This window comes from Pangasianodon hypophthalmus, chromosome 16 (assembly GCF_027358585.1).
Source record: "Pangasianodon hypophthalmus isolate fPanHyp1 chromosome 16, fPanHyp1.pri, whole genome shotgun sequence".
Lineage (NCBI taxonomy): Eukaryota > Metazoa > Chordata > Actinopteri > Siluriformes > Pangasiidae > Pangasianodon > Pangasianodon hypophthalmus.
This window is the reverse complement of record NC_069725.1, coordinates 11,551,040-11,575,924: the sequence shown is the minus strand read 5'-3', so window position 1 is coordinate 11,575,924 and position 24,885 is coordinate 11,551,040. Positions and strand designations below refer to the sequence as shown.

At 39.8% G+C, this 24,885-nt stretch overlaps 1 protein-coding gene across 3 annotated transcripts; it reads right to left on the bottom strand.

Moving 5' to 3' along the window:
• Nucleotides 1–99: 99 nt before the first annotated feature.
• Nucleotides 100–24,862, bottom strand: arhgap4b (Rho GTPase activating protein 4b). 3 transcript variants are annotated; one of them, XM_026920330.3, is made up of 24 exons: nucleotides 24,520–24,862; nucleotides 19,479–19,944; nucleotides 19,084–19,255; nucleotides 18,825–18,987; nucleotides 18,687–18,749; nucleotides 17,662–17,835; nucleotides 17,391–17,519; nucleotides 15,178–15,399; nucleotides 14,939–15,040; nucleotides 14,489–14,674; nucleotides 14,245–14,329; nucleotides 14,079–14,106; nucleotides 13,610–13,706; nucleotides 11,007–11,067; nucleotides 10,825–10,902; nucleotides 8,283–8,411; nucleotides 7,970–8,075; nucleotides 5,950–6,180; nucleotides 5,797–5,852; nucleotides 5,344–5,515; nucleotides 4,158–4,253; nucleotides 3,868–4,056; nucleotides 2,927–3,011; nucleotides 100–2,608 (listed from the first exon to the last, which is right to left on the bottom strand). In XM_026920330.3, exons 2-24 carry the CDS (start codon nucleotides 19,543–19,545, stop codon nucleotides 2,393–2,395), a joined length of 2,907 nt encoding a protein of 968 aa, XP_026776131.3. In that variant the 5' UTR covers nucleotides 19,546–19,944; nucleotides 24,520–24,862; the 3' UTR covers nucleotides 100–2,392. The 3 variants fall into 3 exon arrangements, with proteins under 3 accessions (XP_026776131.3, XP_026776132.3, XP_026776133.3); XM_026920331.3 differs by having other exon boundaries at nucleotides 5,344–5,470; XM_026920332.3 differs by lacking the exon at nucleotides 13,610–13,706 and adding an exon at nucleotides 11,313–11,340.
• Between the last annotated feature and the right edge of the window lie 23 nt (nucleotides 24,863–24,885).

Here is a 24,885-nt window from a genome sequence, read left to right as displayed (position 1 = left end):
AATATCTAATATTATAAATGTGCAATACTGAAAATATTTGGTTAGGTTAGTTATAAAGTTATTAAACACAGACACAGAAAATTCATTCTTGATCAAATGTATTTTAGAATTTACATCATTTATTGTGATAATATTGCAAGTCATACAACAACAACAAGTCATTATGTAACACATTTGTCATTATGTAACACATTATGAAACACATTTTCTGAAAGGATATAGGAGTGAGTGGCACAAAAAGAAGAAACGTACAACAGCTATGGACTAAAAGGCCAGTCAGCTTGTAAGGCTGCATATTACAACTACACCTATAAGACCAAAGCAAACCTCGTGGTCGTTTTTCCTCACTTGTTTCAATATTTGCTGACTATTTGAGCTTTTGAAGGTTCTTTAGCCTAATAATTAGTCTAATCTTGGATTCCAGATGCACTCACATCAATCTTTAGGATTAATAATCAAATAAACAAGCTTCCTGTACGGAATGCACTGGACTGACAGGATTGTGGTATTTTCTCAATTCATGTTTGTGTCATCCTTGAAAGTGGCACAAATGCCAATTTTTCTCAAATTTGCATACTTGAACCAGACATGAATCAGGCGCAGTCAGACTGGCTTGTCTTTGATGGGTTGTATGCAACCTTACAGGCTAAGCTGCTTTTTAGTCAACATAGCTCTCCCCCTTCTCTGTGGAGTAGAGCAGGGGAAACCCATGAGATGTGTACACTTGGGTGTAGTAGGAAGTGAAAGTGGTGCTGTACTACCTGTGGTTGCATCAGCTCGTTCACAGTTTGGTCAGTCCTGTCAATCATTTCCTTTCTCATCTACAGCTCTTCCTTTATCTCTGTCCCTCTCTCTAGGTGCTCCTGAGCTATCACATATATCATAGACACTTGTCTTCCCAGATATCCAGCAGACTTTTTGTGCGTGACAAAGATAAGATAAGTTGATGGGGTGAAGTGTAGCAACATACTGTAGTTGCCCTTATTTTGGTTGTCGCACCATTCCTACATGAGATGTTTTTGCATGTGTGTGTCCACGTGTCACTTATTGCACTTTTTGTACAATGATCTTTGACTTGAAGATTTCACATTACACATATGATTGCATAAAGACTATGGGGAAAAAATCACGCTAATGTATGATATAACCAAAATAAGGTCTTTCCACTTTCTTTCTGCTTTTTTGTAATCGTTTTTTCTCCTGTGACTATTTTGCAGAGCCTAGTCCTAGATTAAATTGCATATTCCATCATTTTCAGTGGATAGTCCTGTATTCATAACAGTGGCTATATTGTTTTAATAAATGGAGACTTGTAGCTGATAATATGATTGTTCTGTTTTTTAAGGTAAGGGATTTGATTTGTTTCAATGCATCTCCTCCTCTTTAGAATGAGTTTTTAAAAAAAAAAAATAAAAAAAAAAATTCAATAAGATCAGGTCAACAAATATAAACATCTAACAAAATGAAAAAAAAAATTTAAGCAAACAACTTGGAAATAAAAATAATCATTAAAAAAAACATAATTACTATAAAAATATTAATTTTCAAAAAATAGTTGTCTATTCCTGTTGCAGCCAGAATGGAAATTTATGTTTATAGTCGTTTTCCCTCTATGAGTAATAGATGACACACTCATTGCATTAATGCTGTAAAGCAGTGGATCTTTGAGTTTGTAGGGAGAAACCAATAAGTCCCAATGATAATGAAAGTTACACTTCAATAAATTGCTGCCTTCCAGAACTGCTTTTAACATGCCCTCATTAACTTTCACATTATTTCCCCTTAAGGAATGAACAGCACCTGTGAGTGGGCTGTGGGATGAAGTCTTGGAGACTTGAGGGATTTAGAAAAAACAACTGTAGAATATTCCTAGATATTGGCCAGAAGACACAAGAATATTTGAAAATAGCATTTGGTAAGTTCAAATTGGGTGCTACATAGCCACATAGCAAGCAAGTGCATTCTGGTTGAAAAAACTGGGTACCATACATGAGGCACCATTGCAAGGGCATGTTAAAAACAGTGTATGAATGCAAGGATAGAATTAAGTCACTCCACTGCACATCACTATAATGAATGATCATTGTAATGGGGCAAAAACAAATTATAGAAAAAGGTTCTACATTAACGTACCATTAAGTTTATGTTAAGCACAAACAAAACCAGTTGCAAGACCAGTGAATAGTTTCAATACCATTGTGAATGACAGGCTAAGTCACTGGCACTACATGAACCAAAGTCACTTTTCATAAACAAAATTTTTTCAGAATTGAGGTCTCACAAACATCATATTATACTTTAGAAAAAATATATTAATCTCTGCTGTATGTTAGCTCTTGCCCTTGCCTTCCATTTATGCATTTTCTGCTCTCTTTCTTTTATCCCTCCTCTATCAGTCCTGCTGGTCGGAGGGTTTGAAAAGGCCTCGGCTGCGCAGGCCGAATCCTGCCCCCCTCTTTATGGACTGCCGAGAAGGTGCAGTGGACACTGAGGAGGAGGAGGAGGAGGAGGAAGAGGAGGAGGACATAGCTGGTGAAACACTACTGTCTTGAGGAGGTTGCCGGGAAAGGAGCTCTTTGAATACCGAGTTCATCTGCCGGGTGACCTCCTGTGGGGATGAAAGAGGGGGGGGGGGAGAGAGAGAGAGAGAGAGAGAGAGAGAGAGAGAGAGATCATGCTATGTTCAACTTATTCCTCAGTTCAAATGAAATTAAGTCATATATAAGTCATATATGCATTGCAACACATAATCTAGCCAAATATTGGTCACGCATAGTCATTCAAAGACCAAGATCGATTGATTGAATGAGTGGAATCAGAGTTACTTTGGTTGTTTGAGATGAAAACCAGCAGCTCTTTGCAGATAATGTTAAGGAGCCCTGGTCTATACACTAAAATACAGCAAGTAAAATGTAGTAAGTTAGACCTTATCAACTGACTGCGCTGTCTGTCTTTCTGCTGTTCCTCCAATGGGCCTGACACTGTCCAAGGTATGTCTCCGTTCCTGTAGACTGAAATAAAAAAAAACATTTATAGGGTCATTCATTTGTCTCTTGATTCCATATGAATAAGCTTAGTACTTGTGATATAATGTGCCGAGTGTATTTTGTGGTATAACAGGCTGTTATAACCGAATAGACTATTCAAATTTCACATACATGCACACCACAAATTATATAGATAAAGGTTAGATCAATTTGGCCACAGTTTCAGGTGGTTTGTAGTCAGCTGGGAAGGTTTATGACCATGACTAGATTATAACAATTAATCCAATCTGGCAACCCTGATTTCTTCATAATCAGCCTCTCTGCAGATTCATGTATGCTTTACATCAACCATAAATTTATTCATTTGATGTAAAGAATTCTAGACTCCAGAGTAAATATCAAATATGGATTTTATTAAAATAATTATAATTAATCCAAAGAGGACAGAAACAGGAGATGGCAGTTTTGCAATCAGTTTAACCAGGGAGATGGCATCCCCTCACATCCACTCCTAAAATAAGCACTTTTGGAAGAAGAAGCCTTTATATGTCATATATACATTACAGTACAGTGAACTTCTGTCTATGCATATCTCAGCTTCTTAGGAAGTTGGGGTCAGTCATGATAAGGCTGCCCCTGGAGCAGATAGATTTAATGGCCTTTGCTCAAGGGCCTAACAGTGGCAGCTTGGCAGTGATGGGGCTTGTACCCACAACCTTCTCATTAGTAGCTCAGAGCCTTTAAGTTTTTAAACAAGAGCCTTAACCTTTGAGGCTATTTAATCTTATAATATGAGGATGATATCATGTGGTGTAATGAGGTGAGAGAATATTGTGGTATAAAATAACTAAGGGTATTTTGCAATGTTCTTTTCTCCTACCCTGTGAATTGCCGGGCCATGCCAGGTGATTGTTGCGGGAAGAAGAGTCGGCCCTCTGGTACCTGCATGGGGAATTTGCGTATTGGGCTGATGTTTCCACTGCCCCCTCCTTCTCCTACCACAACACCACTTCCACTGGCGGTCCGCTGCCTTCCCGGCAGAGACGCGCTATCACTGTTCACCCGCATCCTGGGAGTGAGGTACATAAAGATATCAGCAGTTATTTCTCAAATCTTTAAAGGACCAGGTAGTACTGTATATCTGTAATACATCCACTACTAATGACACACCGGGTGCTGTGTTCAGCCTGCTGCTCATCAGCTAGATTTCCCGTGCTGCCGCCTCGGCTCTCCTCCCTCTTCCCTCGCTCCTGCTTTCTCTCCGCCCTGGGTTAGAGGAGCATACAGTAAATGATTCTAGTTTAGGATGTGACAAAATGAGTGGAAAATGAGTATGAGTGGGAGAAGGGATAAATATATATTATTTCAAGATTACCAGATTGTTAAATCAAAGCATAAGTGAAGAAACTGTATCAAACATGCATTATGTTATGTTTATGTTGCTATTTATGTTAAATTGGCCCAGGCATCATGTCTAATGATAATACACATCTGGAGACTAGTGAGCAAGTTTGGCTTAAAAGTGGGTGGGAACCTATTGGGCAAAAAAAAGCAATGGTATGAGTAGATACAGGCCACCTCTTGAAATATGAAAGGGATAGTGTGTAATGCTCAAGATGGTGACTGTTACCCCAATAAAAAGAGGCAATTGCATTTTCGGTGAAGATATCAAATTGAAAATGCTGATTCTTACACTGACACATATGGAGATATGTTTGTTCCACTGGTTATAGAGAAACGTGTGCACAGTAGCCAGAGCAACCTTTTTTTTTCTTTTTTTTTTCGTGTTATTGAAGATCACACAGCCATTTCAAATTCATGTTTAAAACCTCATCTTGTTGATCTGTTTCAGATTAATGGGTCCCTTCCACTGAAGCAGATAGAAGCCTGGCCTTGTATGACATTTCCAAGATGGCTGCCAAGTGGACACACTTTAGAAGGACTTTACAAAAACTCAGTTCAAAATTTCTAAGCCAATCCAGCAGATATGAAAGTAGGGGCAGTGACTGAAAAAGGTGCGCTTGCCACTGACTGACAGCACACATACTGGATGGAGGTAAGCCAAGAAGGATGAAAAGACACTAAATATGACATAATTTAAGCAAGTATCTGTGTGCCATGTATACTGAGAACAGATTCTGGGCATTAAAAACAAACATTGTCTTTTCAGAGCAAAATGATTCAGTTATACACCCATTTTGAAGTTGTTGTTACTCCTACCGACATTAAAAGTGCATTATTTTCTCACCAGTTCTTGATTGACTTTCTATAGATGTGTATTAAACAAAATAATGCACAAAACAAATTAGAGATAATGGATAATCCTGTAATAATGTAATTAGAAATGAATTCTCACCCCTCAGGCACACTGATGTACTTATGAGGAATGAGACCTTTGACTCCTCCTACTTCTCCTTTCCACCAGTCAGCAGAGGCCTTGCTGTGGAGTAGGACGTGGTCCCCCTGCTTGAATGACAGCTCGGCTGCAGAACGTGCAACATAATCAAACATAGCCACAGCCTCCCACTCTGCTCAGCCACATACATGCACATATATATACACAAAACACAAGGAAAACAACACAGCATGGCCCGTGAACACAACACATATGATGGCACATGAAACAAAGAGCACACAAGCAAGACAATGTACACACAAACACAGAGATGAGTATTTATGACCCAGTGCACAGGTGTGCAAGTACTGTTGTATTTTATCAATAGTGAAAATGTCTACACTACAACATCCTTTCATTATTTGAATCAAAGGTGTATCTATGACCTTTATAAGTATAGTTTTACTTCCTCACCATCCTCACTTGGAGCATGCTCAGTCTCTCCTTCACCTTCCTCTGTAATAGGTTCACTGCAGACGAAAAGACAGATATTAATGGATATAAATCAAGGAAATTAGTCTACCGTTACCAGCAGATGTTAACAACGCCAGTGATGAAGCATCTCACCAGTATTCTTGCTCCAGGGTCATGCATTTCTCATAGACAGAGCCTGGAAGCTCAGCAGGGCTGGGGAAGATGCTCTCATGCTGGAGGATCATGGTCTTAACCAGGGCATTAATCTGGGGCTGCAGAGTTACTGCATCACCCGACTCGGCCCCACCTCTCAGCAGACTGGGCCCAAAGCACACAGCCAGGTTATAGGGCTGCATCATGTTCTCATCACTGTACTGAGAAACACTGCACACACACACACACACACACACACATATTGTATGTTCATTTCACTGTAGTAACATCCAAAAAAAAAATCTTAGAATGGCCATACTGGTTTGAACTGACAGGAAGGTTACAGTAACTCAAACCACCACTCTTTACAACCGCAGTGAGCAGAAAAGCATCTCAGAACGCACAATACAATGAACCTTGAGGCACATGGGTTACAACAGCAGAAGACCATATCAGGTTCCACTCCTGTCAGCCACAAACAGGAATCTGAGGCTACAGTGGGCACTGGCTCACCGAAACTGGAGAGTTAATTACTGTGAAAAAAAATCGCCTATTCTTTTTCCAATCTTCAGCTGCCCAGTTGTTTGGGATTAAAGCAACCACAAAATGAAATAAATAAATATTTCATTTTAAATAAAAAAATTAATGTAAGTATGTTCATCTCAATTTTTAAGCAATACATTATACAATAAACATTAATAGAAATATTTATGGAAACACAAACCTCTGCATGAGGAGTAGGACAGCATAGTGTGTACAGGTAGTGAAACTAAGAAATATATGCCTACTGCCATGATCAATAAGAAAAAAATGCATAAAAAGGCCCAAGATCATGGCAGAAACCTGCAGAGTGTCAGTAAAAAAGGGGTTGTGTTAGAATGCATAAACTATCAAGATGTGTGATCAAGCTGGTCAGTGCTACTATGATATACAGTCAAACCAGCTCCTTTCATTCTGAGTGTGTGCAGTGATATTTTCATAATGATGTGTGTATGGCTGCATTTTGATTTCTACAGCACTAAAAATTTTGAGTCTTTTACTCTTCTAGACAACGCATGGGTGCTGACTCACATATAGACACTCATTCTAGGACACTTAATAGGAACTAAATATTTGCATATTTGATATAGATGTCGAAGCTGTAAATGCCAACAACAGCTTTGCAACAAAGTATTAATGCTGGTTATTTGTGGTGTCTGAATATTTTCTTCCCTATCAATTTCATTTTTTAAACATTTTTAAAACTTTGTAATGCTTATGAAGACATACTTTTTTGTTCATATTTATAAGTACGAAGTAAAAAGACAGTGAAAATACAGACATGTGACAGATTAAAGGAAAAACTCTGTGGCTCTGTTATACTGTGGTGGCATTTTGCTTGTGTGGTTTGGGTCTGCTTGTTCTCTTAGAGGGAAGTGTTACTGCAAATCACTAGAAGTCTTTTTTTTATTATTTGTCATATGTAAGTATGTTATGTTCTGTGCATAATGATGTGTCCACTGCCGCTGAGTTCGGTCAGTTGTATTTAGTTAGTATTTAGTTGTATTTATTTGGGCGAGGCAGACTATTTAGTGCACAGCCACACAGACTTTTAAGGTTTTGCTAGCAGTGCAGAAACCATTTTGTATTTGTTTCTGTGGTAAGAGGTGGCCAAAGTGGGTTTGAGAATATTGCTATACCGCCAGATATCAAATGTCACACCCTGTTTTTAGCCACTTCACCAACATTAGTGTAGCCACATTCATTTGTAAGCATGAAAATGGCAAATAAATAAATAAATAAATATTGCTCACACCCAAACCAAATTAGCAATAAGTTATACCACTAAATTGCATTTGCAATTGCACAAGCCCATTGTTTCATGTAGCATGATAGGAAACTAAATTATTATTATTATTTTTTAAATTTCATATACATTTTAACCATTAATGAAATGTTCTATTGGGAAATCATTTATAGTATAGTATATAGTATTTGTGCTTGCTGCTCATCATGATGAGAGAAAGGCAGCACTACTCACTGATGGAGGAAGGCAAACAGATAGCGCATCACTATGATGAGGGGTCTGGGGAAGGATGAGACCACTAGCTTTAACTGAGCTGCACTCTCTGCCATGTTCTCAATTTCTGTTGATGACACACAGAGGGTGCATTAAAGAAACACAGATGAAAATGATCACATCGTGTGCATTAGACACTGGAATAGCTCCAATCAATAACACGTCAGCTTCTAAATCATCATCTAAGGTATAAGGTTTGCACAGTAGCACAATAAAACATCACAACATCGATTCATTAGACTATACACACAGAAGTGCATGACTGTTATCTTACGGACACACTCCATCAGCTGACTGAAGCTCTCCTCTGGGAAGAGAGGTTTCTCCAGGTCTCTGAAATACAGTTTCAGAACTCCTGCTACTGAGTCAATGTCACACTCACTGTCTGTCAAAGGATCTTCCCCTGGGAGAAAAACAGATTTTATTCACATACTAAATGCAGTAAGTATGTATTTCTCTGATATTTATGATTGCTTGAAGAATAGCATTAACACATTGTCTACTACCATATTAGACATTCTCTACTAACATTAGACATTCTCTACTAACCCATAATAATAATAAGAAGAAGAAACATAGTACAGAGGTGTAGAGTGTCAGGTCTTCTGTTTTCAGTTTGAGTCAGAAAACCTGAAGATGATGAGCAGGCTTGCAGATACAGTGACCAGTCTTTATAAAGTCCTTGCTGAACAAAATGAGGCCTGTACCCATTCAAGCCTTTAGTCACCATGGAGAAGCAGACAATCCCCAATCCAGAACCCAAAGCAGATTGGCAACTTAACACCAGTAAATGCCAGAAACACACAGAAAAAGGTGCTCTCAGTCCTCAGTCAAATAGCTTCAGAAAGGTGATTCAAGCTGGACAGCGTGTGGTGAAGCAATACAGTGATTATGCCGAACGATATTACCACAAATCTTTTTCTGTTGTGCTTCATAGATCATATCACTGATAACCATCTACAGAGATTCATAGACCACAACACTGCTCACCACCTACACCAACTGGCATTCTATCAACCAGTGCATTCAGGCCCTCACGACCAGACTGTGCAATAGTTTCTTCCCCCATGCCATCAGACTCCTCAATACTCAGAAACTGGACTGAAGGAACATACACACACGCACATATATACACACACAACTGAGCATCCCCCATCCTCTTTGCAGTTTTTTTTTTTGCAAGTTTTTGCACATTACATTATGCTGCTACTATACTTATTATACTCTACATAGGCTGCTACTCTTATATTTACACTATTTCAGTTACTTGTATTGTACTTGTAATCTACTATTGTAGATTCACTTCTAAACAGAACTGTGTACTGGTTGGTGCTGCACTGGGACTTACTGTGCCCATTGTCTTTCCCAGTAGTCATTGTACTGTCTTGTGCTGTCTGCACATGTTTGCACTTGTGCACTTTATGTATAAATTTATGTAGTCCCTTGTAGTTCTGTGTTGTTCTGTGTATGTCTTATGTAGCACCTTGGTCCTGGAGAAACGTTGTTTCATTTCACTATGTACTAACTGGCTGTATATGGTTGAAATGACAGTAAACTCCACTTGACTTGACTTGATGGAAAGCTAGCTGGTGAAGGGTTCATACAATAACCTGTCCCTATATGCATTGACACCAGTACCATGCAGAGAATCCCCAACAGCTCCATTGTTTTAGGAAACCATGGCTACAGGTCCATAACCCAACATTATCCTGGTCAGAGCATGAAATCACAACCTGGTCTCCCCAATGTAATAGCACCTGTATATTCAGTCATAAGCATATCACCCAAAGCCCTGAGATGGATCAGGCAGTCAAAATCCCAAATTGTTACTCTGAATATCAGTTTTCAGTAAAAACAAAGTAAGTGCTCTTCCTTCTCACAAACCTTTGAAACTGTATTGACTATCGTTATCAACAAAATCACCTTCAAGTACCGATATCCATTACTCATTGCACCTTCTGATGCCGTATGTCCCGGTTAATGCCCCCTCCTTGTACCAGGTATTTCTTAACAATGTCCTCAGGGACATGCTGGGCAGGTTTGTCACACCCTACATAGATAACATCTTGATATACTCCAAATCACTGGAAAAACATATTCAGATGGTATTAAAAAAAAATCTTGGATAGACTCATGGCCAACCCTCATCCCGTTAAAGCTATGAAGTGCAAATTTTACATGTCCTAAGTTGCTTTCCTGGGTTACATTATCAGCAATTAGTGGGTCATTATGGATGACGTAAAAGTTCATGCAGTCACTGAATAGCCAACTCCACAAAGCACTGATTATCTCCAGAAACTCTTAGAGTTTGCGAATTTTTATACCAGGAACTTTAATTCCCTAACCCTCACCTCCCTCTAATGAACAGTGTCCAAGTCATTAGTTTGGGCTGACCAGGCCTTCTCTGCTTTTAAGCAAGCATTCAGTACATGACTACCATTGAAACGAGGTCTACAGATGCCTAGAACATTCTGTTCAACAGAATGAAGACCTCACTTACAGGCATTGCTCCGAGATGTCTGCATATGAAGCAGGGGACTGGGTGTGGCTGTCCATGAGAGATTTCCATCCATTTAGAGGTGGTCAAAAATCCCACTGTCCCACTGCGCTATAACAACTAAATAATAATGACTAAACTATAACAACTACTGTATAATAGCTCATAGTGACCACCACCATAATGTCCAGCAGAACCCCGGGTCTATGCAGTGTTATGATGAACATAGGACACCTGTGCTCACTACAACTTGGTGTGGCTTTTGGAAATAATTGTACAATAAGTGAATGAATTTACAGAATTTAATGAATTTTCTTACCTCTTTCAAATGCATCTCTGATATTATTGACTTCGCTCTGAGAGCCCGGCACTCTGAATATGCCCTCGTGATGCAGACCTTAAAACAAACACATTTAATTTGCAAACATGTTATTCATCTGAATTACAAATACATAATTCTTCTAGCAGTATGAGTCATGGCAGACTGGTGCGTGGACTCACCATGGAGGTTGATGAAGCGAATACAGCTTTCCACCACTAAGGGGATCTGCTGCCCAGAGCTCTGTTAGGCAGGTAGATATGAATAGAGATCATGAGAATTGCAATGAGTGGCTATGAATGAGGCCACTGAGAATGGGAACATCGCAATGGTGTGACGATAACGGTATAACACTGTATAAATATGCTTAAGACAGGAAATGGCATGCATATGTAAAGCTGTGAACTAGGGAAAGTGAGTAGTGCATTAGTGAACACAGACTGTGTGTAGGTAGTGAGGAAGACTGCCTAGGACAAGCAAAGCAGTACCTGAGTCCTAGACATCCGCCTTCTTCTCCTGATGCACCAGCGAGCCAAACAGTGATGTGGGAAAGAGGAAAACAAGGAAGAGAGTCGAAAGAAGAAACAGAAAATGTGGCATGGGAAGAGAAGGTGTGAGATCCACAGACAGAAAAAAAAATAACGAGGCAACCAAAAGCATATGGAAAGTGGAAAGAAAGAAAAAAGCAAGAGAGAACCGTGGGGGAAACGGGTAGATGGTGGAGACAGATAAAAAGCAGAATCAAGAGTCAGATGAAAAGCAATTAGCACAAGAATACATTTGCTCCCCCATTTATATTCAGCAGGCAACAACAGCAATTTTAATGCATTTACACAAAGGAACAGGACACCACAGCTTAACCAGTCATAGTAATACACTGTCAGCATGGCTTGGAGCAAACGAAGTCCTGTTTTTTCTACGTTAATCTGATTTCCAACCACTCAGCCAGAAATGTGTGCATTTTAGAGTCAAGAGGCCGCCCACGCTGATAACTCACTTAAGAGAGAAACAGTTCTGTAGTCCTGACTGCATTATACAACACAGTGTGGCGTAACAAGAGGGTACATCCCATAGATTAGTGTCCACTTCAGCGAAAGAGATGGGCCAAGGTTAAAGCATGGTGCAGTCAATATGCAGTTTGACATTCTGATTAATTAATATAGAGGAAGAGAATCAGAGAGATGCAGAGAGGAGGAAGAGGAAGATGGCACTGTGAAAACTAGCTGAATAAGCAAAGGCCAGATGGCGGTCCCACCAGGCTGGTGCACCTCTCTCAGTCACCTAGAAGCTTTCAAGGATGCACATGTACTGTGCCGTGGCCAGCCAGAACACCACAGATAAAAGATTTTCATGGCCAGGAAAAAAGAGTGAGCTGAAAAGACAGCTCCTTGTGCTGTGTGTTTCATTACTATGAAGCCCTAACTAAAAAAGAAGCTGAAACCTATTTTCAAGTCCCAGACAAAGATGTTTAGCCAGTGCAAATGATGTTTTTCTTAGTGACCCACAGAAGATTAGGAAAGCTAGCTCAATAACTTTTTTATATCCAGATTAAACATACTTGTTAACTTGGCCTATTCTTAGTCTTGGAACTAAGAATCTTGATTCACACTAAGAAAGACTTGCCAAAAGTGTGGAGGATGTTATCACAGCAAAGGGGAAACCAACTTCATGTTAATGCCCATGGTTTTGGAATGGGTGTGATCGTCAGGTGTCCACATAATTTTGGCTATATAGTATACTTTATAATAAATAGCATGTTTTGACCTTCTAATCTTTTGCATGTAACACACTATGGGATTTAGATTGAAAAGTGTTATATACCTAAATAGATTTGTATAAATAGCAGCTGGTAAAGTACTGATCCAAGGGCACCAAGAAATGAATATATGCAGAATGTGGTGACATCCAAAGACAAGTGGACATGGATTCTCAAATCTTTGACCTTAGACAAGTTCAAAGAAGCACTGATGCTCATGGAGGACAGTTTGCACTGTAACGATGCATCATAGCACATAGGCCAGCTAACCAATGAATGAATGAATGAATAAGGACAGTGAGCTATATAATTACAACAGCAATAACTGCATTGTTGTAGCTTAGTTATGACTTACACATTCCTAAAACACAAACGCAAACACCAAAAAACTGCTCCTTAAACACATAGATCCTTCCCTGCTCTCTCTCAGATGCACACACATTTTTATTACGTAAAAGTAAACAGAGATGACAATAGCTTTTTCTACATAAGCTTCTTTCCAGAAAGAGCAGCCAAACAGTGTAGTCTCATGGAACAAATACATAATGACACATCAATTCAGAGCCCTTTACACAATAATTTAAGCATGCAAGCACAAAACTCAGCAGTTGAGCAGGAACCGTTTCAGCAGATGATCGCAAGGGGAAGTGGGGAAATATGATTTTAATGTAGAAACAGTTTGAGTACAACTGCAAAATAGTATGAAAATGGTTGCACATACTCTCACTATTAACAATCACAAATTCATTAATAGATTATTTTTTCCCCTTTGTTAATGCTTGTGTAGCAGACTAGCAAAGCAGAGAATTCCAGGGACAGCAGGTAAGACAGCAGGTAAAAGCAAAGAAACACAGCCAGGCAAGTCACACACACATGAGTGCTGTGAAACAAAGGTGACATGATTGGAGAGTCAATGACAGGAAATCTCATATCACAGAAGCTGAAGGGAGGAGTAACGTTGCAGAAAGGAGCTTTGCAGTAACGCATCATAAATCCAGCTAAAGGCTGTTGTGGAGCACAGGGCTGTACCTGGATGAAGGACAGCATGTCTCCAGAGAAGAGTTTGTGGTTGTACTGGGAGCAAGGTCTGGCTTTCCGCACACGCACTGACCTACCAGACGGCATTCTGGGAAATACATACACCGCACTCCACTGTGAAACTATGGCGTCATTACATGCATACAACAAACATGCAGTCCATTTTCATGCACATACACACATGCACACAGGTGTGCTGCCTTATGAAACATGATGTTTGAATGGCTCTATGGTTCTCTAAAGCCTTTTAGGTCAAGTCTTATCTACTGAGTTTGAGAGTAGACTCCAGATTGAGCTCAGTGACTTTGGCTCAGGATTTTCTAAATATACAGTGAGTCCTGATAGGCAAATATGAACAAATGTTGTCTAGGCTGTGGCCAGTGTCAGCAACACACCCACATGTGAACAGTGCCAAAACCAAGGACAGATAGACAGACAGATGGAAAATAAGCTTCAATACCTGGAGGGATCACTGTCAACTGCCTCAGCTGGAGGAGAGAAATGGGAGTAAAGAGAGATAATTACAAATAGGCCAATGCTGCACACCATTGCAATTTAGTGAAAGATGGTTCTCATGTGTCTTTTTTAGACTGAAATATTGCCTTTTTATTTCTTATTTTTTGTACCTTTCTGTATGGCCTCCTTGAACAGGTCATGTTTGGCCTGGAGTTTGGAAATCAGAGAGCTACCACTGAGATACTCCTTCACTTTCTGAAAGAACAAATTATAACAAAATGAACATTTATAGTCACACTACAGATCATAGCTTTACCACTAATCATCTTTGTTCGTCAATTTGTATTCCCATAACTCTAGCATGCATGATGATAAGAAACAATTTTGCATAGACCAAACTTATTTTGCACTTACGTTGAAATAGAAGGTCTCTGTTTCCTGCTGATTGGCTCTGCGCTTGGTTAAGCTCAGCTTGGTGTTAGGGCCATCGCCTGTGCTCTCCTGTGATAGGTTCGCTGAGACATCAGGAGCGGGGTTACAGTCATCATCGCAGATACTCTCCAGTAGAGCAGCATAGGTCGCCTTGAGAGTTTTACTGACCTGTGAGAAATAAAATGACATGAGAAAAAAGTGTGGGATAAATATAATATAATTCACATTCACCTCTCTATATAAATGTAAATATTATATGTATGCACACGTATCATTAACTTATGTGTATTTGCCGTATATTTGGCCAGGGCAAAATTAGGCAGTATTAATTTGAGTGAAGACACAGATGGCTCTTTAATAAATAGTATGATTAATAGAGTTTATGATTAATAGAGATGTGATGTGATGTAATTTATGCAAGTTTACATGTACCTCCTCTGTTTCCAGGGTAACGGTAGCCAGTCTGGACTGCAACTGCTGGTATCTGGTTTCCATCTCATACCTCACCTGACAGTCAGCACTCACCTCACAGACCTGCCACATGCAAGCACACACACACACACACACACATAGACACACACAATAGCATTAAACTTCTGAGTATGCAGTATGTCAGCTCTCCCTAGCAGAGATTCTGACACACACCAGGTATGTGTGTGTGTGTGTGTCACCTGGTCTCCCTCGTGTGGCTGGTGCTGAAAGCGGAATGGCAGGCAGAAGGCTGAGTTGTGGGCCTGCAGCAGGGCATCTCGGTCCTGGCCCTGGTCCATAGCATTCACCGCTTTTTCAAGCTGCTGCAACCCATTCTCCAGGTTCTGCTGCGCCCGGTTTCTGTTGGACAGGTAGCCACGCATCACCCGTGCCACAGACAGGTGGTAGCCAAGATCCGTGCACTGCAAACAGACATGGCAACAATAGAATGAACAATTTTAGAGCTAGTATATAGGCTATGGGCTGTATTCAGAGTTGGCAACTTAAGTTGAAAAGGTTAGTCCATATAGATTAATTTGATTATATATAAATGAGAAGATGGCAAGAATTCAAATAAACATCTAATAGGAGCCTAGAATATTGCACAATAATCCTAGTTGTAATTATCCCATTAGCCATTGCAAATTTGGCTTAATTTTACAACATGACTGCCACATTAATCAGCAGCTTATAAAATAGCACTTGATGCAGCACAACCTTTAACTAGAAGTACAGTGGCAGAAAGCTTGAAGCTTAAGCAAGAGTAAAAAATGCTCCATCTGCTGTTGAGTGTTGCAGCAAGTCACAGGACCTGCCAGGTAATATATTTATTTTACTTTTTATTATCATGCATTGATAATTACTTGTTAATTGTGCAAACAAATTAATGTGGCCACAAGATACTAAATCAAGGGTATGAAATCGCAATGTGGGTGCATGATGTAAGCTATTTAATCATACTTTTACTTTGCTATATTGAGTTTTCAAATTAATAATTAATGCCAATGATTTTGTTCATTTTGATGTGCTCTCCATTTTAATGGAAAAGCTGACTCAGCACGCACCCGCTATTATTACCACTACGTTTAAGTAAGTGTAGTTCTTAATTTTATCCATATATTATCCATATATAATTCAATCCTTGAGATGACACCAACTAAGTTCTGTCTTCCTCCATGCAAAAAATAAATAAATAAATAAGAATTTAAACTTTCTTTATAAAGACTATAGAGATGTGGGCTTTAGAGAGATTATGCAATTAGTTAATTAATTAATCATATACTCTCTCTAAAGTCCACAGAATGGTTTTTAAATTAATTTATTAGTGTCATATTTACATATTATGTATTTACGCCTTCAAATGGCATACCATTAGTGTCTTTATAGCCCCAAACATGAATTCAGAATCAAGGACAGGTGAAGGACAGAATCACACATAACTATGACACACTAAGAGTTTTCTCTTCCTCAAACCCTGAAGTCTGAATTCCAATGTGCACAATTTCAGTAGTAACTCCTCACTAAACATGCTTAACTCTGAATATGACAACCTGCATTTTACTCCATGTTCTAGCATTGCTCTCGCACCTCTTGTTGTGTTAATGATTGTAGCCTTCTATAACAGCCACATGACCGTGGCATATTTTTACACAAGGGGCTTATATTTCGTCACTTGCAAAGAGTAGCTCAGGAGTGATTTCTACAAAAGACACAACAAAATACACTATTCATTCTAAATTGGGAGGTCTAGGGCCATAATAAAATACAGCATGTGCTTTATTTTGTAGTCTTTAACTTGCCCTACTGCAACATTTGTAGCCCTAGCAGTTGCTCATAGTTTGAAATGTGCAGCTTCTATCTGCTGCTAAGCACAGGATTTAAAACACCATGAATGTACACTGCAGAAAATGATAGTTTAACAAGTGAAAATTCTTCAATATAGGCAAATTTTTTACTAATTTCATGCTTTTCCTTTTTTCACAAAATAGATGTTTGAATTTAGCCAAATTCTCTTACAATAGAACAAGACCATTTCAAGCATAAAATACTATTAATGTCTAGAAATACACTTAATATTTTTATCTCATAATGAAAAATCTTTGATAGATTTGTCTATATTTGAGGCATTTACACTTAATAAGATATAAATTTGTAGTGTAAATAGTTGTAATGAGAAAACACACAAATAAATGCTCCATGCATCTCCAAACATGACACTTATAAGTTGTGTTCATTTTGAATTGAAAAGTACTGTGGCAGATAGACACTCTGGAATATTTTCAGTCCACATGATGAACAGAGAATTATACAAAGGGAACTAAGCTATTATTGGCCTGCTGTTACCTCAGAATAAGGAACTAAAACATATTTCCCAGTAAAACAGAGAGCAGACATGCATTATCATGGCACTCACGTCAATCAGAGTGCATATGTCCTCAAGATAGTACTTATTCATGGCAGCATTGGCTGCTGCGAGGTTGAGCAGGTAGTCATTGCGAGCTTTAGTGCACTTCAGCTGGGTTTCTTGTACTTTCCCTTGCCTCTGCAAAACACACATACACACACACACACACATACAGAGAGAGGAAGCAGCGGGTTACAGATATGAACTGATACATCTTCCTGTGCCATCTTCTGACAAAGAAAACTGCACATCACCAACTGAAAAACACACTCAGCTCTACCTTTTCCATTAGCCTTTCCATCTTCTTTACTGAGCTGCGCCTCTGCCCTCCCGATTGGCCAATGCTGAGTTCAGACCCCTTGCCAGTCTGCTTCTCCTCCAGTCTTGCAGCTTCTTTGAGTTTGCCCTCAGCAGCAAGACATTCGGAGTGATACTGGTGATAAGTTTTTAGAGCCTACAGTGGACATCAATATTGACACACATGACTTAGCTTATTGGCTAATGACTGCTTTTATTTGGTAGCTAAGATAATGTTTTGTCTTGGCAAATCTACAAAATAAAGAACACACACACACACACACACACACACACACAAATCATACAAGCCAAGAGCCTTGAGCCAAGACACTCGTGACAGGCAAGCTGTTCTGTGAGGGGTGAAGACTTTCAGAGAGCAACCAGCTGGCAAAAGGGTAGGTAGGTTTAATCAGGACATGTGACCTGGGCTTGACCACAGAAGACCACTGGGGTAGGGGATCTATGCCCTACCCCAGGGATCCAAAAAAGCTTTTGATCATGAGATGCTAACATAGAATACATGTACAGTCTTGCACAATAAGTGCATCCATGTCTTTTGTCAAATACTGTAAAATAGATTTAGGGCATTCTCACTCTTAGGTGTTTTCCAGACCTGATTGGCTGAACATGAAAGTTGTGTTCAACCACATAGAAAGTGCTTCCATGACTTATTTTTGTCAAAGCAAGAGGCTTTGACTGACAGACTTCACCCAAATTGTTGACCAGGGTAGAGTAAATATAACTAAACACTAATTAAAGACAAATGCATTCATTAAAGCAATATTAAAATATTAAGTGATGTGCTCATATTTCACAAAACTGCATGCACAGCGTATTAAACATAACAACACAGTCTGCAAGGAATGCATCTGTGCAGCATCAAAACTGCTGATATCACCCTTCCCCTAATTGGACTTGAGTATTCTGATGAAGTGTGAAAATATGTTTGATCCTGTTTAAACAGAGAGATGCATGATGGCTACATTTACGCAGCAAAATCACACTCACCGTCTGCAGCTCTGTGGTGACCTTTAGGAGTTCATCCTGCATCTGCAGACCCACTTCTTTACTCTACAACACAATCATAAAAATTCAGCCCAGTGCATTCATTAGTCAAAGAGTGACAGTATGTGTGTATGTGTGTACCTTCTTGGCCAGGCGGTGTGTGTCTTCGATGCAGTGAGACAGGCGCTGGGTGAAGGTGGTGCTGCAGATCTCACTGAGCGAGCTGTGGTCCCGGCTCTCCTGCTTGGTCTGCGTTAGCAGCACTGACCAGCACTGGGACACAGACTGGTCCGTATGCTCCTTCCTTAAAGACAAAGGAAAAACGTTTTACTTGGAGCTCATAGACAAGCTGTTGATATGCAGTAATATAATTTGTATGTAGGTGGTCAGGATGAGGTACTTTTTGGTCTTAAGGGTGAATCTCTCGCTGAGTTTTTCCAGAGACCGTGCATACTCAGCCTCGATTTCCCCCCGACGGCGTAAATAATCACTAAGATCCTGGAGCTGTTGTGTCTTCTGCTCCAACTGTGCATCCAACACCTTCAGCTGCTCTGAAAGCTGACTACGCACCTCTGAAAAAAGAGGGAGGTAAAGAGAGTCTCAGGCATGGCTCTCTTTCACCCAGACTGCACATAGCCTGGGGTAGTCATGGGACACGATAAACTGAAACAGTGTCACTAATGCAGACTCAAAAAACATGAGCCTGTCTCTCCATGAGGGAGAGAAAAACAAGACAGAGAGAGTGAAAGTGAGAAAGAAAGAAAAACAGAAAGAGTATCATGACCCCTTCTTTACCTTTGATCTGCGTCTCATACTCTGCCAGACACCCCCTTTCCTTCCTCAGTTTGCCATGTGATGTCATGGTCTTGCAGGAGAATCCTGTGTCGTATCAGGTATCTCAGGAATATGTGTCCGAATGGGTATTAATGGTCCTCTTATAACTCTTCAAACCACCCACAGCTCTTTATATAGTGAGGAATAGAACCAATCACTGTCCGATGTTGTGATTGTTCTGCCTATCAGCAAACACTGGCGCACACTAAAAATCTTCTGTGCTACTACAAAAAACGGAAAAGAGAAATGATGGCGTGTGTGTCTCTGTTTCAGTCAGCTTAGAGACAGTTATCAGTTTCCTCAGCACTGCAGTTGATCTCCCTTTTGTGTGCTTTTATGGATTCAGCTGTAGAACTAAGCAGGCAAGAGGCTCAGTAGTTTTCTTTATCTGCTTCCTGAGCGAGTGGATAAATGTGATTGTCCTCGCCTGTGAAGCGAAAAGAAAAGAAAAAGAAGAAGGAAGGAATATACAATGAATTTGTGGCAGTAAGCAAAAAACCGTTAACTTCAGCACACCTGGCCACATCCGGTTTACCTCAGACGCTCTCACCAAGACATCCTGTTAACATATTTCTGAAAGCCATGGGTTTCTGTAGAGTTGTGGTTATGATAGAGTGTTTACCCCTTTTACTGTGTCGCTGTCTGAGGAGCCTTCTTCAGAAAGGTTATTTTCTCACACCTATGCTGTAGACAATCTAAATATTCAATTCTAAACAATTCTGTCCCCTTTCATTAGAGGATGCTTTAAACACGTCTTTCTATGAGTAATGGGCAGAACGAAATGCTTTATATTCTGGTCAATCTATATAACTTCTATGTCATAACTAGCAGCTGTTCATACTTAATGCTAAGCTGAAGATAGGACCTGTTATACAGTGAGTATAGGGTAGCAAATAGCATATCTGTCTTAGCCATGTCTTACATACATAACTCAGATCATTTGATTTTAGTCATGAGGGATTTGGTGACTTTTATCATTTTCACATTTTGCTGAACATTTCAAAAGATAATTGCAAGGTCTATAGAAAATAAAATTTTCTTATGCATTATATACGCAGTTCTACATTGACAGTTCATGATGCTTTGACCCTGTACTGCAGCAAATTACATTAAACATAAAAGAGTGACTACGAAAATATCAATTATAAGAATTAGGAGAACATTTCCCAATATTGATGCTACCATTTATTAATTTGGCACTTTGCTCTCAGAACTGTTGCCTTTTAAATCCAATGTATAGCAACCAATAAACAAAATTGTGTCATTACTGTGTTACCTGTGATGTGCGCAGTACATTAAACATAAACTGGTATGAAAACCTTCCATATTGACTATATTCACTTTAATAATCCTCAAACCTGATTAACTGGATTAAACCTGAGAGCTGAGTGAACAACAGTTCCGCAAAGATTTCCTTGTATTTCTAAATTCACTTCTAAGCATCTGAGTCATTGTGGGGAACCGAAGTCGTCCTGGGGATCCTGCATGGGATGCGTCAGTGTGGTGGGCGTGTTGGTCCTGTTACAGGGTGGAGGGACTTGAGTCATATTTTTCAATCTCTCTCCTTTTCTTTTGAGTAGTTTAGGTTTTCAAATAAAAGCCTTTCGGAAAGCAAATACAAACTAAATAAATAACACTTTGACCACATACAAACACACACACACACAAATTTGTCTTGCCAACCCTGTGAGTACCTTCCACTGACATGATGCAGTTAATTAATTCTACGCTACACCACCTTAATCAAAAGAAAACAATTCAGCTCTTTTAGTTTTTAAATTAAAGCTGCAGTTTTTGTAAAAAAAATAAAAATAAAAAATCCCCTCATGGGGATTCCTATCCAACACACACACACACACACACACACACACACACACACACACACTGCAGACTTCGAAGAAACTTGTAGTCATGATGGAAGTGGCACAGAGGGGACTTTCATCTGAGCTGTAGAAGCTTTTACACAAAGAGAGCCTATGTGCATTCTGTGTGTGTGTGTAAAGGGGGGTGTACAGCATGACTAAGTAACTTTCTGTGAGTGACCCTGCATATCACTGCACTACACTGTCTCCATCAGCAGCCTAGGCTGCCACACTTACCCTTTTGTAGCTCTGACTCAGACACTTCACAGCATGGCCAGGGCTTAAGTTTAGAGGTCAAATCCCCCAGCTATTATAGGGATGCAATTATTAGATTTTGACCAACCTAGCAGTTTAGCATGAAATAGCCTAGACTCCAGCTTATGTGTGCACTCAAGAGTGACTCACGTCCTCTAATGGTTTGTACTTTGTCCGCAACGGCTAATAAAAGCACACACACACACACACACACTCTTACTATCAAAGTAAAGAAAGTAGCCACTAAGACCACATGTCTATAAGAATTATATGATATGACCATTCATCCAATTACATAACCATTTAAAATCTCAATGCTCTCCTTTCATATTTCATTTAAATGGAAATATATTAATGAAGTGATGGAATAAATGTGTGTGAGGGCAGTATCGACTAAATGGAAATGCTTGAATAAACTTGATCTGGCTGCTGTATTGAGTTAAGAAGCTGCAGGGAATTAGAGATCCATGGGATCAATCCTGTTTTACGCTCCCAGTGGGCCAAAGACGACACCAAGAACTCCTTATCTCTCCCTGAGCAAGGGACCAGCTCATTACACACACTTACACACACACCCATCCATCCACCCACACACACACACACCACATACACACACATGTACAATCACTGGTCACTTTAATAGGAACACATGTACATCTTCACATTCATGCAATTATTCAATCAGCCAATCATGTTGCAGCAGCATAATGAATAAAATCATGCAAATACAGGTCAAGAGCTTCAGTTAATGTTCACATCAAACATCAGAATGGAGAAAAGAGTGATCTCAGCGACTTTAAGTGTGGCATGGTGGCCAGATGGGCTGGTTTGAGTATTTCAGATACTGAAACTGATAATCTCCTGGGAACTTCATAAACAACAGTCTCTAGAGTTTACACAGAATGGTGCAAAACACAAAAAAACATCCAGTGAGCAGCAGTTATGCAGACGGAAATGCTTTGTTGTTGAGAGAGGTCATCAGAGAATGGCCAAACAGGTTTGAGCTAACTGGTAGGCTACAGTAAGTTAAATAACTACTCTTTACAGCCATGGTGAGCAGAAAAGCAACTTAGAATGCATGACACATCAATGTCATTTTTTTATAACACTGCATACAGCAAAAACACATTAGCAGGTCTGATGAAATGACACAACACACTACAGGCTGCAAACAGATGCCAAATGGTACTCTATTAATATGCACTACTGTATTAAGACTAGAGCTAAACACGCAAAGCTCAAAATTACAAAAACTAAAGAAAGATATTGAAGCCTTCTTTATTTCAGTTTAGAGAGTAGCACAACTCTGTGGCAAGTGACACCATTACTTACATTAATTAAATGCACAAATTGCATGTAAAAAATAGACTGCCTCAACATTGCAACTCCTTCTAGTACTTCAGTAAAACCCTGAAAATACAGATTCTCAGCACTACCAAATGCAGCACACCAAAATCCTCCAGTTTCCTGCTAAACATAGGTACAAATTACAGAGCTGCAATGTGTAATAAGCAAAAGGATTAAGTCAAGCGGATTATTAGCTGTGTTAAAGAAGCTCCGTACAGTCTGTTTATCTTCTCACAGCATTAATGAGACATGTGTTCACACTCACCACATCACACCTCCTCATACCGCTATAGTACCAAACACTGTACACATTTCTGTGAAAGGTTACATTTTAATGTCTGGTCAGCGTATGCAGAAGCTAAAGCCACATTAAACCAATCAGTCTCATAAAATTTTAAATCAGTGTCTTTTTTGTAACATTTTACAAAGTTTTCCTCATTTTCTGGCAGCTGAGAATAAAATATTTCAGCTTTTCATAATGGTTTCTGTGGCCAGAATAAAAATCAATGATGTGGACCACCAATATTTAACCACTTAGGTAAAGAAGGTGTCTCTACTCGCCTGTCAGTCATGAAGCCTGTCAACTCCAAAATCTTCCCCACTTGCACTAGCTTTGAGAATGAAGAGGTGGATGAACTCTGTCTTCATCACTGATGTACTATAACATGGCATGATCCATCAGTCAGACCACACGCTGACAGACAGCATGAGATGGAAGGAGAGGAAGTGAGAGAGAGAGAGATTATCTTAAAGAAGATGAAGAAAGAAGAGTGTGAGTGTGAGAGGAAATGAAGAGTGAGAGATAGTGTATATGAAAGAGAGACAGACACTAATGAGAGATTGAGAGATGAGGCGAGAGAAGTGTGTTCGCTCAGTGGTTACGGTTCTATTGTACAGACTGGAAGACTGTGAGCCACTTCTGGGCTCTTGAGCAAGAATCTTAACCCTTAACTGCTCATGGGATCAGTTAGACTAGATGATGAAGGCGAAAAATTAGGAGGCGGGGCCAGCTGTCTGAAACTGATCAATGCTGAGATACTGTGATACAGGAAGCAGTTATAATGTTTAACCGTTAGTGGAGTTCTCCCTTTAACACCACCCCCTCCACCTACACACACACACACACATATATATACACACACATCTGTGAGCATTTAGATCTCTGTGCAGTTCAAATGACAAATAACCTTCACACAAACAGCTAATGTACATGTGCATATAGATTATAGGTAGATTATAAGTAAGAGAGCTACTGAGACAAGTTTAAAGATTGCTGTTATTCCTCAAATGTAAACAAGACTGTGTTCAGTGTTGATCAATTTTCTTGAAGTTACAGCTGTAGAAAAAGAATGCTCCCTGCTCATAAATGTCAGTTTCCCTCTTGCATGCACAAACATGCATGTGTGTATGTGTAAATCAGAAGGGCAGCAAAGCTGCAGGCATTAACACACACAAACACACACACACACACACACACACACACAGGATGCAGACACTAGATTCACATGCATCAATAATAAACAACACCAAAGCCTTACCTCATTCTCTGTAGCCTTCTGTCTGTCACTCTCCCTTGCTTTCTTCCTTTCCTCCTCCCTCCCTCACCCTTGGACACAGAGAACACTGTGTTTGAGTCACACAGATTTCACGGACCAATTTGATTTCTCTCCTTGTGACACATTCAACACAGTCGTCTCTCTCTCTCCTCCTTTCCTCCCTCCCTCTCTCGCTCTTTCTCACTGAGGTGCGCATTCAAAATAGCCCTCCTCTCTCTTCCGTATACTCACACACATAAATACACACAAGAAAACAGCTCCCCTCCTGCTTGTTCTGCTCCCCCCCTCTCATACACACACCACACTCTGACACACACTCACACAAACACACGACTGCACACTCAGACA

Excerpts from the sequence above, each read along its gene's own strand:
- arhgap4b (XM_026920330.3), bottom strand. The coding sequence starts at position 19,545 with ATGACATCACATGGCAAACTGAGGAAGGAAAGGGGGTGTCTGGCAGAG. Across the intron at positions 18,988-19,083 it reads TTCACCCTTAAGACCAAAAA|GAAGGAGCATACGGACCAGT; the intron begins GTACCTCATCCT and ends TTTGTCTTTAAG. Across the intron at positions 5,516-5,796 it reads GCATGCTCCAAGTGAGGATG|AGTGGGAGGCTGTGGCTATG; the intron begins GTGAGGAAGTAA and ends GTGGCTGAGCAG.